Consider the following 13,231-nt stretch of genomic DNA (forward strand, 5'->3'; position numbering starts at 1 on the left):
TAGAAGACCTTACAGTAAAAATGTATACTACTACTAATAGGTAATTCATATCTTCTCTTGACTCTAATAAGTTTAGTATAATTTAGAGTTTATAAATTAACCTATAACTTATAAGTATCTGCTAACAACGAAATATAATAATAATTTTAAGTTTTATGTTTGCACAGTGCTAAGCGTCTTGGTAAATGTCCGTACAAATCAAAATACTAGGGCAATTGATGAATTATGAATATTATGACTTAAAAAAAAAATTAACTTTTTTTAACTGAGTTAAGTTAATTTTATTTTCCATCTTAACTTTTAACTTGACTAGTTAAATTTTATTTTTTTTGTTAACTTTTAACTTAACTGAAGGTAATTTAATTGAATTAACTCAACTTTCCACAGTTAATTATTTTCATTAACTTGCCCGCCATTGAATATAGGTAATATAACATTCTAACACTTACTCATAAGTCGTAACTCATAAAACATAATATAATATTATAAGTCATCATAAGTTAATAACTATATAAGTATTATATACTATTATAGTATTATGCATTTATGTAGCATATTAACTAAACTTACAAAAAATATTTACTTACCCGGATATATTATTATTACCATGTAAGTTGGCACATATTTCGATTAGGTTTTTATTTTTATAAATATTTTGTTTTCCTTAAAATATCTTATTTACACAACCTTCAAATTGTTTCGTTATAATATCATGTACAAACGCGCAACACGTAGCCGGTAGGTACATCAAGCTACGAGCAAACGCATATGCGCGATGCGTTTAAATCGGAATAAAACATCAACCGACGCGGATTAAAAAAACACACACAACACGACTACTACACAACAAACTGGTCTGTCCCCACTGCTCATTCTTACGAACCGCGAGAGGAGCGGCTGAACGTGATCTGCTTCTGAGTACGTTTGCGCGGCGGCGGCAGTGACGTACGATCACTCGCACAACCGCGAACACGGTTCACCGACACCGGCCTAATAATACTGTGTGGTATATTTTCACTTGGTTTCGGCACCGACGACGACGACGACTACAATACACTCGCAGGTATTAATATTTTGTTATTATTATTATTGTTGTTATTTCGAATATTGATAGTGTAACGCGAGACATATTATTATAGGTAACGCAATATAGGTAATATACTTGCCAAAAGGATATTGATAAAAAATAAATACATTTTATTCGAATTACGAACTATTATGTATAGTAAAAATATATCATATAATATCTTCAGAGTTTAGATTTCTAATAGGTACATCAAGTAATAATTATAGCTTTATGGGTATCCCGCAGCACTGACGATTGAAAACGATACCTTAAACCGAGTATAACCGCATTAAAATTAACCTATCTATTTTTCACAGGCTAATACAAATAAAAATACTTTTGTTAGTATAATATAGTTACATTATGCTATAGGGTAGCTGCTATACGCGTCTTATAGGTCATTTTGTTTTCAAGCAATAATTCATTAAATAAAACAAAATCTATGTATCAGTAAATGTTTAATCCACAATTGTTAAGCGTAATATTATGCCAAACCGTCAAACTCTACAGTGGTAATTAATTTATTCGTCATAAATTAATAACCATGCACGCTTTTTTAAGAATATAAAATACTTAAATTAATTGTGCATCAAAAATATTGATTAAGTTCATTGAACCCTAACATAATATATTAAGTAGGTATTAACCGAACACATTGTCATCGTTCGAATACCTAGTCTTGACTCTTGTTTTTGTAGAACTGATGGTGAAGAAATGCATGGACTAAGTTGCTCACAATATATTGTATTTTTTTCTATTAACCATTGCACGACATAGTTGTGCACATATTTTGGTTAAAGATTTAAATATTGTAAAAATAAAAAAATACCTTCAGTTGGTTAGTAGGTTTCATAACCATTTGAAATATTGATAACTTTTTCATAAAATATATTAAGGCGCCCGGTGCCATTGTCATTTTGTCCTCAAAAATATATACTCAATGGGAATAATGAACCTATCCTTTAGAATCAACCAAATATGATAAATATATTTTTTTTTAACTAATAGAGGGTAATATTTTACAGGTGGCTTGAACTTCATTTTACAATTATTTAAATTATTTAATGTCAAACTTTAATAATAAGACAATTAAAATTTTTTTTTTACAAATTATTTTACACTATTTTTGAAATAAAATAAAAAGCCGGAGTTCAATGAGGCCTGTAGGAAGTCTTTTTCTTTTAGATAAAAAAATAGTTATACAAATATGATCATTCTATAAGGCCTGAGACTCTGCAACCTGTGTATGCTACATAAATAAAATATTTAAAAAATTTATTAATTTTTAATTTTTAAAATAGATTTGTATTTTATTATTAAATTTAGTGATGATCTAATTATTTATGTTTAAAATAATGGCTAGCCAGGGTTTCCTAAAATTGAACAGTCACTGTAGCAAATTATAATATTATAAAATACAGTAAGATAAAAGTATGTCTGGGGCAGTGGGGCAGTGAATGGTGTAAATGTTTTAGGCGTAATTGTATGTCTGGAGTAAGTGAAACGGTTAAAGTGGCCTCTAAAATATAAAATATAGTTTTCAAATTAATTAAATAATAAACTGAGGAAAATTTAAAAACCCGGCACCGGGTCCCCTTATTACACTACATTATTATCCCCGTAGAAAATTGCATTATAATGATTATTTATTACCTATGCGGAACCATATAAAAACAGTCTTTTGATAAATGTTACAATTATCAGTTAACCCAAATCATAGGATTTTAATAAATAACTCAATTGCAGACAATAAGTGTTAACTATATACACTTACTACTTAAATATTTAATATAATATACCTATTATATTTATATAATATACTAGCTGCCCGACCTTCCTCCGGAAGAAATTGTTTTTTTATAATTTAATTTAAAAACATTTGACTATTTTTTGGCTATAGGTACAAATAATATAATATAATTACATATTGTAGTTATTGTTATTACTAATTTCTGAAAATTATATATCTTACAACTGGAGTGGTAAATTTTATTCTTTTTATTATAAAATAGAGATAAAGTAGAAAACAATGTAACAGTAAATTATTTGTTCAATGAATAATATATATTTCAAATGGAAAAATGCAAGTGCAAACAAATAAATAAATAATTAATAATGATAATAACAATAATAAATAAACAAACAAACCGGTTTCCTTCGTTTCCAAAATCAAGTTAGATTCTTATATATATAGATAGATAATATACATATTATTAATACATATATGTTATATAATCAATGTGATAATGTCATAACATAATAATTACCAGTTAATATAGGTACTATAATAATGACGTTGAACTAGGTATATTTTTTAATTCAATATTTATTCGTAAAATATATATATTATAGGCACTACTTTTATGGTAAATTTCATGAAGCAAGTATTGAATTTAAATGATTACTTATATTTATATAATTTGAAGAAACAATATTCTCTTGTATGATCGCTAATTTTTAATGATACGCCTAATCAAAATCGTTGTTAGTATCATTGCACTATTATACGCGTTTGTTACTTAAATTAACACTTAAGTATTACCAAGTCTTGACAAAGAAAAACAAGTTTTCAACGAGCAACAAATACCTACTACTTCATATCTCAATTTATATATCTTTATAATATTGTATTATCATATTAGCGCGTAAAATGTAAATTGAACTATATACCTATTTTACGTTGTATTTGTGTTTGAATAAATTAAAATATTTGTATACCTGTTGGCAATTTTAAGTAAATTAAATATAAATTCATTAGGACTACGCATAGGTATTATTTATACCTATGTATACATACGTATAATATATTTTTTAAACTTGCCACTTAATATTTACATAAAAACATGTTCGGCTTTAATACGAAACTAGTTTAAGTTTTAAGTTATTCTCGTAATGACAATATACTATACAATAGAATAATAGATGTTATAATTGAATTTCGGTATTTAAAATACAATTGCTTACATTAATTAGTGTAATGTAATGTTGATAGTGAAATAAACGAATTCATTATTAAGTTACATAATTATATTTCTCTGTTGACAATAATTATTGACACGAAGAATCAAATTCCTCTTCGACGTACCATTAAAATAGAAAGTATATTAATTATATTAATTCTTCGTGAATTTAAACATAATTTAAATATTACGTGTTACAATAATGTTTTAATGAAATTTTACGTCTCGTTTGCGGGTTTAACGTGACCTTGTGAGAAAAATGTTTACAAGTACCTATATTATGTGTCTTCTCGAAATTAATACGTGATTATTTGAACCACAAAATTCTACTAGAAGATTTACAATTTAGGATACCAACACAGTTATCTTAATAATGTTATTAAAAATATCAAAATATGTGAAATAAATGTAAATAAACATGATCACAGGCATAAACATTATGATATTATCAGTATATAATTACAATTATGTGTTTATATTAATCATGTTATTTGTTTTAAAAACATCTTACATATTAAATACATCAATCTATCATCGCACACATAAAAGTGTCAACATATAAATGAAACATTGAATATGCATTATTATTGTTTATTAGAACAATTTTACTATTCAATAAACTGTATAACTATTTACCTATATAAGATTGTTATAAATCCAATTATCCATATTATGTGTACTAGTAATTAAGAAAACTATAAATTCGCAATTAATTATAATATGAAAAAACAGGTAGTTAGGTATTTTGTCTACCGAAAAAAAATCAAATGGTTTCAGTTAATTATTTCAATATCAAAGGTCAAATGAAAATACCTACCTGAAGTATATATTATTATAGTAAACAAGACTATTTGTACGAATGATGAAATCAAAATATTGCCAGAGGTCAATGTCTTTTCCACATATGACCGCAATTTGTTATAATATTTACTTATTTTCTACACAAATCGATACATTTTAACTATAGTATGGCACATTAGCACTTAAATATTATAATATTTTAGTAATAATAATGTTATACAGGGTAATATTCTGTATCAATATTCACTAACAGAGTAAACAGTAATTAATTGTCTCGATAAATGTATGTGTTATTAAAAAAAATATATTTATCTTTTTCAACTTAATTTATTCACAAAACAAACTATTTTAAATACATTAACATATTACATTTACATAAAATACATAAAATACATTTACGATTAGCTATGACAAATGTGTAAATTCATTGGTGTTTTATCTATACAAATGAAAATGTATTATCCGAGAGTTATTAAATCTAGGTAAATACTAATAATAATTTATAGGTGCTTAAGAAATAATTGAAGTTCATTTAAAATACCTACAGAGGATAGAATAACAAAATTATTTTTAAAAGTTATAAACAATATTGATGTTATATTCGTAACTATTTTTAAAAAACGTTATATTAAGTCTAAAGTCAAAATCAAGTGCGGAGACGACGAATCAATATTTTTTAAAACATTCTATACTCTTTAATAGTTAATGATGAAGGAACGAAAAAAAATAATATATAAATAGAAAACGGTTGTACGATCCAATATCGTTACAAATTTGATTGATCATTTTCAAATTTCAACATTACTGTTAAGAAACAATATACATTTGTATTGCTAAAGCTATTTAAATAATATTAATTGTGTTGATATCTATATTTAGGTGTTGAAATGTCAGTTTATCCGATACTGTTGCACGCAGGCGCGTGCTTGTGGTATGTTTTCTTTTGGAACAACTTCTTAAACAATGGCAGTGGTAAAAAAGAGAGCGACTGGGATCCTAGGTACCGAGACATACATGAAATGGGAACTAGGTTTCTCACCAATTGGAATCTAGTAATTAAAATTATAGTTTTGATTTTTGTTTATTATATTTTTTGTATCATTGTCAACAATTTTTATAATTTATAATATAATAATTTATTATGTTAGCACTTGGCGTAATAACTTGTGTTATAGCATATAATAGGGGTTGGTAACCTTTTCGTAGGGAAGAGCCATTTTAGATTCTGAGCGGAGCCAGGAAGCTAGTGGTTTTACAATGGTGTTTTTTTAATTTTTATTTCTATTCTGTATACAAAATGTCTACCAAAAGGAGTTCTTCGATTTCAACTTATATAGTATTTTATTTTTTAGCAAATTAGATCAAGATGATACTTTAGAGAGATAATTTTTCGATTTCCTCAATAGTTATTTAATGCCACGAGAAAAACCACCGACAAACTACGAAAAACTGCTAAAAATGGGATTTTAATTTCTAACGCTTTGTTTATCTATATCACCATAAAAACGAATAAAAAATAATAATGTTATAATACTATAATTTATAATATCAATTCAACTTACAGGCTATAATATATAATAACAATATAAAATATCCAGACTGACGAACCGTCTCCGCTTAGAATCGTTTTTCTTATACAATGATATTATACCATTGAATTCAAGTTTAATACAATCCATTATCCATTGACCCACTTGTAACCTACTGTACAGCAGAACGACATCCACAGAACCTCTTTTTTTTTATAAAAAATGTACAAAGATGTTCAATGAGCCTCATTGGCTTTTTTTGTGTAGTCGTAGTTATTGGTGTAAGTACAATTATAATAATTTATACCTAACCCATATTGTAAATAACAATTTAAGTCTTATATTAAAGAAATCTATATTTCAATATTATTATTTCATCTTATTTAACCAGAAATAAACGTTTATTTGATATTTATGAGATAATATATAATTTATATTATAAATAACGTATATATTCTGAATATAATTTGAAGAAAAATGATAATTAAAATTGTATATAAAGAAAAATAATCTCGATGTTGAGGCGTATCCTAAAGAGTCGCAGGTTACCGACTCCTAGCCTACATATGGTATACCCTCAGTATATAGGTATCTGCTTATATAAATAAGAAGTGTAATAATGTTTAAAACTTACAGTTTATTCAGACGCTGTTCTTCGGCGGTTGTTTGTTTCATGATTTAATGAAAATACTGAATGGTCCCAACTGGTTGAAATTAGGTTCGAAATTTCAAACTATACTCTCGCTGAGTTTTTCGTCGATATTACTGCCAACTGGAATTGTAAGTTATATTTTTGGATTTATTTAGTATATAAAATTAAAAATATCTATGTTCTATAAAAAAAAATATAATGTAAATAATAAATATACCTATTGGTATGAACTATAAAGTAATAATTAATTATTTAATTGGGTAATTTCAACACGGAATAGAAACGATATTGATAATCGTATTATACATAATTGTATGATATAACCATGTTTAGTAATTATGATTATTATATTTTATTAGTCACATTTATACATAGTTTTATCACTATTCGTTATTTAGTACAAACTACAAAATAGTAAATAAATGTGTACATTTCTGATATAAATATTATAATATATTAATATGCCCATGTTCTATAGTAGGTAATGATGATTGATGATAATAATAATAATAATTAATGAAAGCGGGTGTTTGCAGGCTTCTTGTTAATTTTCACACAATGAAAAACATCAAATACAATTATTTTAAAACTTTAAACAATATACATTATAATTTATAGACTATGGTATATTAGCTGAGTATATTATTATTATTAAAATACATATTTTTATGTTTTAGTTTGTTTGTGTCACATTTTGGGCAATGTATGCTTACGATCGTGAAGTTATCTACCCAAAAATAGTGGATAATTACATACCGTATTGGCAAAATCATGGAATGCACACAATTATTTTACCTCTTTTGTTGGCTGAATTATTTACTACTAGACATAAGTTCCCTTCGGTCACAGCTTCAATGTCGATATTTTTGGGATTCGGGATTTGCTACGGACTCGTGTAAGTATAATATAGTTATTACCACGCAAGAGTTAAAAAAAAATAAAAAAATAATGATTCATACATTTTATTTTATTTTTAGTTTTTTGGGAACGTACGTGGAAAAAGGACGTTGGGTATACCCCTTGTTCGGCCTGTTTAGCTTCCCGATTTCATTGGGTATTATGGCTGTTTTATTTTTCAAACTAATGTCATTTTTATTTGTTGGTATATTCATCCAAAACATGTACTGGGGTAAGTACGAATCCAAAATGTATATCTTTCACATATCTAAGCTAATGTATAAATGTTAAATTCATACATTTATCAATTTCATTATAAAAATAGCATACAGCCAATAACCATAGTCGCCAAGGCTTTATTTAATAATAAAATAAAAATAAAATAAATTACCAAAATTAATGATACATATAATCAATAGGTAGTCAAAACTATAACGTTTACTTCAAAGTATTCCAATATTCTTTAGAGTAAAAAAACAAACATTGGGTAATATTAATATTATTGTATAATCATTATTTTCTTATTCTTATTACTTAGTAGGTACTAGGTACCTAAACCTACTGAAGCGCTAAACATAAAAGAACATTTAAAATACAACTTTTATACAACGAGATTTTTTTAACCTTATACCATTTTCGATAGGTACAATATTATTTTGATAAATGATAAAATAATCAAGTTGATTGACTGACAAAATCTATTTAAAATTATTTTCTTGATTTGATGACCATATTAATATTATTATTGTCGAATACGTTCATTAGGTTTTCCTGTTCCTAAGTAGGACCCCTTTTTGTTATTACTTATTTCTTATCGCCAATTCAATTTTCATTCCAGATCGTAACATTGAACAATTTTTTACCTTCCAACGTATTTACGTACGTCGTAGCTGGTGGGATGGTGTGGTCTTCCGGTTACGAAAATAATAGGACCTATGTTAAAAATGGTGGTTGGTCGTGGACGACTGATAAGATTTTTCCTATAAAAATTACACAAAAAATGTTTGTCTCGGTTTTAGTAAAATAAAATATGACGTCCCTACTCCCTATATAGGTACATAATATAAGATGTGCGAAGCAGTGCAGTATTACTCTGATTGCCAATAATTTAAAATTGTAAATGCTTATGCCAGGCGTTGCATCTTGAATAAAAAATTGATTAATTTAATGGTTCAATAATATTTATTGGACCAATCATGGGCCACTATAAATCATGTTTAATATGGTTCATTATAGATCACTATTGATTCATTAAATTTTAGTGATTGCTCATGCAACACAACATAATACATACTTTTTAAAATATAACTACTACCCTAATATTCGTAAAATTATTTTTCTTCAAGAAATCAGGTATCAAAAATGTATAGATACCTACATTGTAATAAAATAACAAGTAAAACACTAAAAATCATCATGATAGATACAATACTTACCTACTTGGAGTTGTTTAAAAACTTTTTTTTCGAAAACAAATATTGATCAGGATAATTATATAATAATACTAGCTGATCCCATGCACTTCGTTTCTCGTTAAATGTAGTAACTCTATATGACTTAAACTTTGTTAAATTCGTTATTTAATATTCGATGTATGGTGTTCAAAATTTATCTTAACTTTTCTGTTGCCTAAAATAAAAATTCTAATTCGCTGCAGTATATTATCTGGTTGGCAATCTACCTGCGGTAGATCGCGGGCCCGTGCTGTTTGTACGTAATTTTATAATTTAACTCTAAAGTATCAAAGTTATACCAAGTATGTCACTAAACTCCTCCTAAACGGCTGGACTAATTGTGAATTCCTAGTCTGTCGACCAATATTTCCTCCTCGTCCACGAAGACGTGGCATTGTTTTATGTACTTATATGTGAGTATATGATACGCTCAATATTTACGTAACTGCGATACATATAATATCGAAACATAGCGTAAAAAATAATGAAATGCATTGGATGAATACACTGATTTCACGGTAACCAATAATTATTATAATAATAGTTTTAAAACCTATGGCAATCATTTATAATCAAACATTTCCACCGTAAATCTCTAAATCCCCGTTTAAGCACATCCCCTGGTTGGACCTAGGGGGATGATTTGTGAATCTAAATAATCCGGGGCGTCACCTAAACGCATACAAAAAAAATCGGTCCAACTGTTTAAGAGGAATTCAGTCACAACACACGTACAATAGAGTTATATATATAAAGATTATAATATCATAATGTATTCACCCATATATTAATATATAATTATAGTGATCCGTATGTTCTATTAATATTATTATGTAATAATTTATCATATCTACTGGTCACTCGATACAATTTGATGCATGAATGCTGAGTATAAATATTTTATACTGAACATTCCTTCATAAGGTATTCTTGAAATAATTTATAATTATTATAATGATGTATGAAATATTTTGCGTGATAACTAGTAGGTACATATTCATGATTAAATTTAATCTTATCGATTTATCGAACATTTTAATTACATTATAAATATTTTGAATGACATTGAATAATAATATATTATAATTTATAATGTTAATGATATATAATTAATTAACAGTTATTTTATTTTTGCATTACCTACCTATGAATATATTATTTTGTATGCAATAATCAAAGTTTTTGTCTTTCAGAAATCAATATCTATACGATGTACTATAGGACATGTTATATATATTTTATAGAGTATAGGACGTATTTCAACTTTTTTAAACTTAAAAAGTATTCTGAATGGTACAGATGTGCAATATAATAATATTATAAGACATACGTACAGAGATATTTCCAATGGAAGGGGTTATTGTACATTAAAAAAAATGATATATAAATATATACTTAAATCAAAATATTTTTTTAATTGAATTCGTCTTTATACGTATAATAAAAAAAAAATACCAAGAACACCCAAAACTCCTTTCCATCCCATGTATAATACAGTGATAAATTGTAATGTAACAGAAATATGATCACCTGAAGCAGTACAATACGTTTACAATTTATTTTAATCTTTAAACATAATATTTTGTCTAAACTTTTAGTAAGGTTTTGTACACCAATGTTCGAATGAACTCATGACGTTTATTTTTTTAGCCTTAAAAACCTAAACCGAGTCTTTGTAATTTTTATCAGATTATAGCTTTCCATTAAATCCTCTATATTTTTTTATAGTCGATTTAATCGACTTGATTATTTATGAAATATCATATAACTAAGCGTTCCCGTTTAAAATGTTATTAAAATTTTTAAAAATTGAAGAATGTTTGGATATGTAGAATAAATCGTATCATTTAACTTCCAATGAAATTATAATATATAATTAAAATGATGGTCCTTTTTTCCATATTATTATCCCAATATTATAAATATCAAAAATCAATATTGTTACGAACGCACTTCGGGCCTACCACCTACAGCCAACAAACCGTGGACGCTATTATAATTATTAGTAGATAGGAATTTCGCTCTAGCTCTATTATAGGAACAACTGAACGAAGCTTAAACTGTCTCGGGCTGTTGCATGTTGCATTTGGATACAATTTTTTCAGAAATGAGGATTTTAATTAACAATATTAAAAAATCATGATAAATTCAAATCTATGTTAATTAAAAATGTAAATAAATAGATAGAAAAGCTTGTAAAATATACATTTGTTCCCATAGATTAAGAACAAGATTTTAACATTGTGAAATTTATGGTTAAAGTGAAAATTAGTATAATTAATTTTAATTAAAAATTAATTATTTTCAGGAAAAGAAGAAAAGAAACGACATCGAAAATCTGTTAAGAAATCATCCTAATACAAAATAGTACAAATAATATCATGTATTTTTTCAAAAAAAAAAAAATATTATAATTTAATAAAATGTTCATAACTACGCATATTTATTTATTTTATTTTATTTATTATTAATAGTAATATTATAGTTTGCACATTATGATTCAAAATGTCATGTTATAATAAATATTAATGTTGTTAATTTTAATTTTTTAGTATACATATAGCATTTAGTATATTATACCTATACCTACTATTTTAAATGTATATAATGTTATTTTTATACTTTTTTGTTGTTAGCATGTGTATTTAAATGTGTTCATGTTTTTGTTACAGTTATTCCAGAAAATAAATGCTCTATGAAATAATTGTATTTTCAGTTGTGTTTAAAACATACTAAATATTAAACTTTTATAATACTAGAATTATAGTAGTACATAATTGAAACACTTTAAATGTTTATAATAATTATAGACAAATATTCTGTTTTAAAATACAAACTTTTATATACAATGAAATTAACATAATATTATTTAACTATTTAAGTCAACTGTTTAGCAGATCACAACTGCCAGGTCAATTATTTATAATACATCTTGTATTTGATAATTTAAGTATTACTAAGTTTATTACTAATTCAAGACTTATAATACTATTCATTTATTTTCTTGGATGGAAAACAGTCAAGAGACTTTAAACCTGATTAATTTTAATGATATTTATAATTTATAAATATATAGTAACTGAATTACCAAATATATAAAGACATTTTATATTTCTATAATAACTAGTATTAAATACAGCTATTACTATCTACGCGTCCTACCTATAAATCAGAATTATAATTCGATTATAAGGTAAGCGTGTGGATGGATGGATAAGTGGATAATTAATTGAGAATAAATAAACTTTTAGGTATTTCTATTTTGGCAGAATAATGTATGAACTTATGTATTATATAGATAGCATAAAACTTGTATGCACAGTGACGTGAAAGTTACTTGTTAGAAGTAATGTAATGATGTTACTAAATCTAACCTAGATATCAGTGAATAAAAAAAAAATAATTTTAATAATTTTTCATTACAAATAAATTAAGAGGACGTCACACCCACATATGTTGTTTCCGTCTTACACACATACGACATAGACAAAATGCGTTTACGCAGTCTGGGTAAAACTCATGTTAGCCTATATAGTAGCTAATAGGTAATATAATATTTAGGTATCCCTCTTCATATATTATGTATTAATTATTTATTATTCATTATCTCTCGAAAAAATGGTTATTTATGCCTATGATAGTAACCCACTAACCCATGATACCAACTATAGTAAATATAAAATTACGCAAGAAGGCTATTTGTATTGAGATAAATATTCAATTTTAATGTAATTACCAAGGCTCGTAAGTTCATGCATTTGCATATAAATCTTGCTAAGTTGTATTTAATACTAGATGACATAGAAATCCATTTCAAAGTATACCTCGATTAAATATGTTAAGTCTTATTTTATATGTTTTTGCTTATTTAG

At 26.0% G+C, this 13,231-nt stretch overlaps 2 protein-coding genes across 3 annotated transcripts in view; one reads left to right on the forward strand and one right to left on the reverse strand.

The window, feature by feature from the left end:
* LOC107884465 overlaps positions 1-702 on the reverse strand; it is a 17,221-nt gene extending 16,519 nt beyond the window's left edge. The window contains exon 1 of the mRNA XM_029490496.1: positions 588-702. The gene's annotated coding sequence lies outside the window, so the exon portion shown is untranslated. The remainder of the gene's footprint in view (positions 1-587) is intronic.
* Positions 703-770: 68 nt separating this feature from the next.
* LOC100161434 (androgen-dependent TFPI-regulating protein-like) lies at positions 771-12,063 on the forward strand. 2 transcript variants are annotated; one of them, XM_001951246.5, is made up of 6 exons: positions 771-1,063; positions 5,707-5,879; positions 6,993-7,136; positions 7,686-7,903; positions 7,986-8,137; positions 11,668-12,063. In XM_001951246.5, exons 2-6 carry the CDS (start codon positions 5,715-5,717, stop codon positions 11,715-11,717), a joined length of 729 nt encoding a protein of 242 aa, XP_001951281.1. In that variant the 5' UTR covers positions 771-1,063; positions 5,707-5,714; the 3' UTR covers positions 11,718-12,063.
* The last annotated feature ends 1,168 nt before the right edge of the window (positions 12,064-13,231 follow it).

The sequence above is a fragment of the Acyrthosiphon pisum genome, chromosome A2, assembly GCF_005508785.2.
Source record: "Acyrthosiphon pisum isolate AL4f chromosome A2, pea_aphid_22Mar2018_4r6ur, whole genome shotgun sequence".
NCBI classification, from domain to species: Eukaryota; Metazoa; Arthropoda; class Insecta; order Hemiptera; family Aphididae; genus Acyrthosiphon; species Acyrthosiphon pisum.

Bases quoted from the DNA above. Each gene is read 5' to 3' on its own strand.
- LOC100161434 (XM_001951246.5), top strand. From the start codon at position 5,715: ATGTCAGTTTATCCGATACTGTTGCACGCAGGCGCGTGCTTGTGGTAT. The intron at 7,904-7,985 runs GTAAGTATAATA...TTTTATTTTTAG, and splicing joins GGGATTTGCTACGGACTCGT to TTTTTTGGGAACGTACGTGG. The intron at 8,138-11,667 runs GTAAGTACGAAT...AATTATTTTCAG, and splicing joins CATCCAAAACATGTACTGGG to GAAAAGAAGAAAAGAAACGA.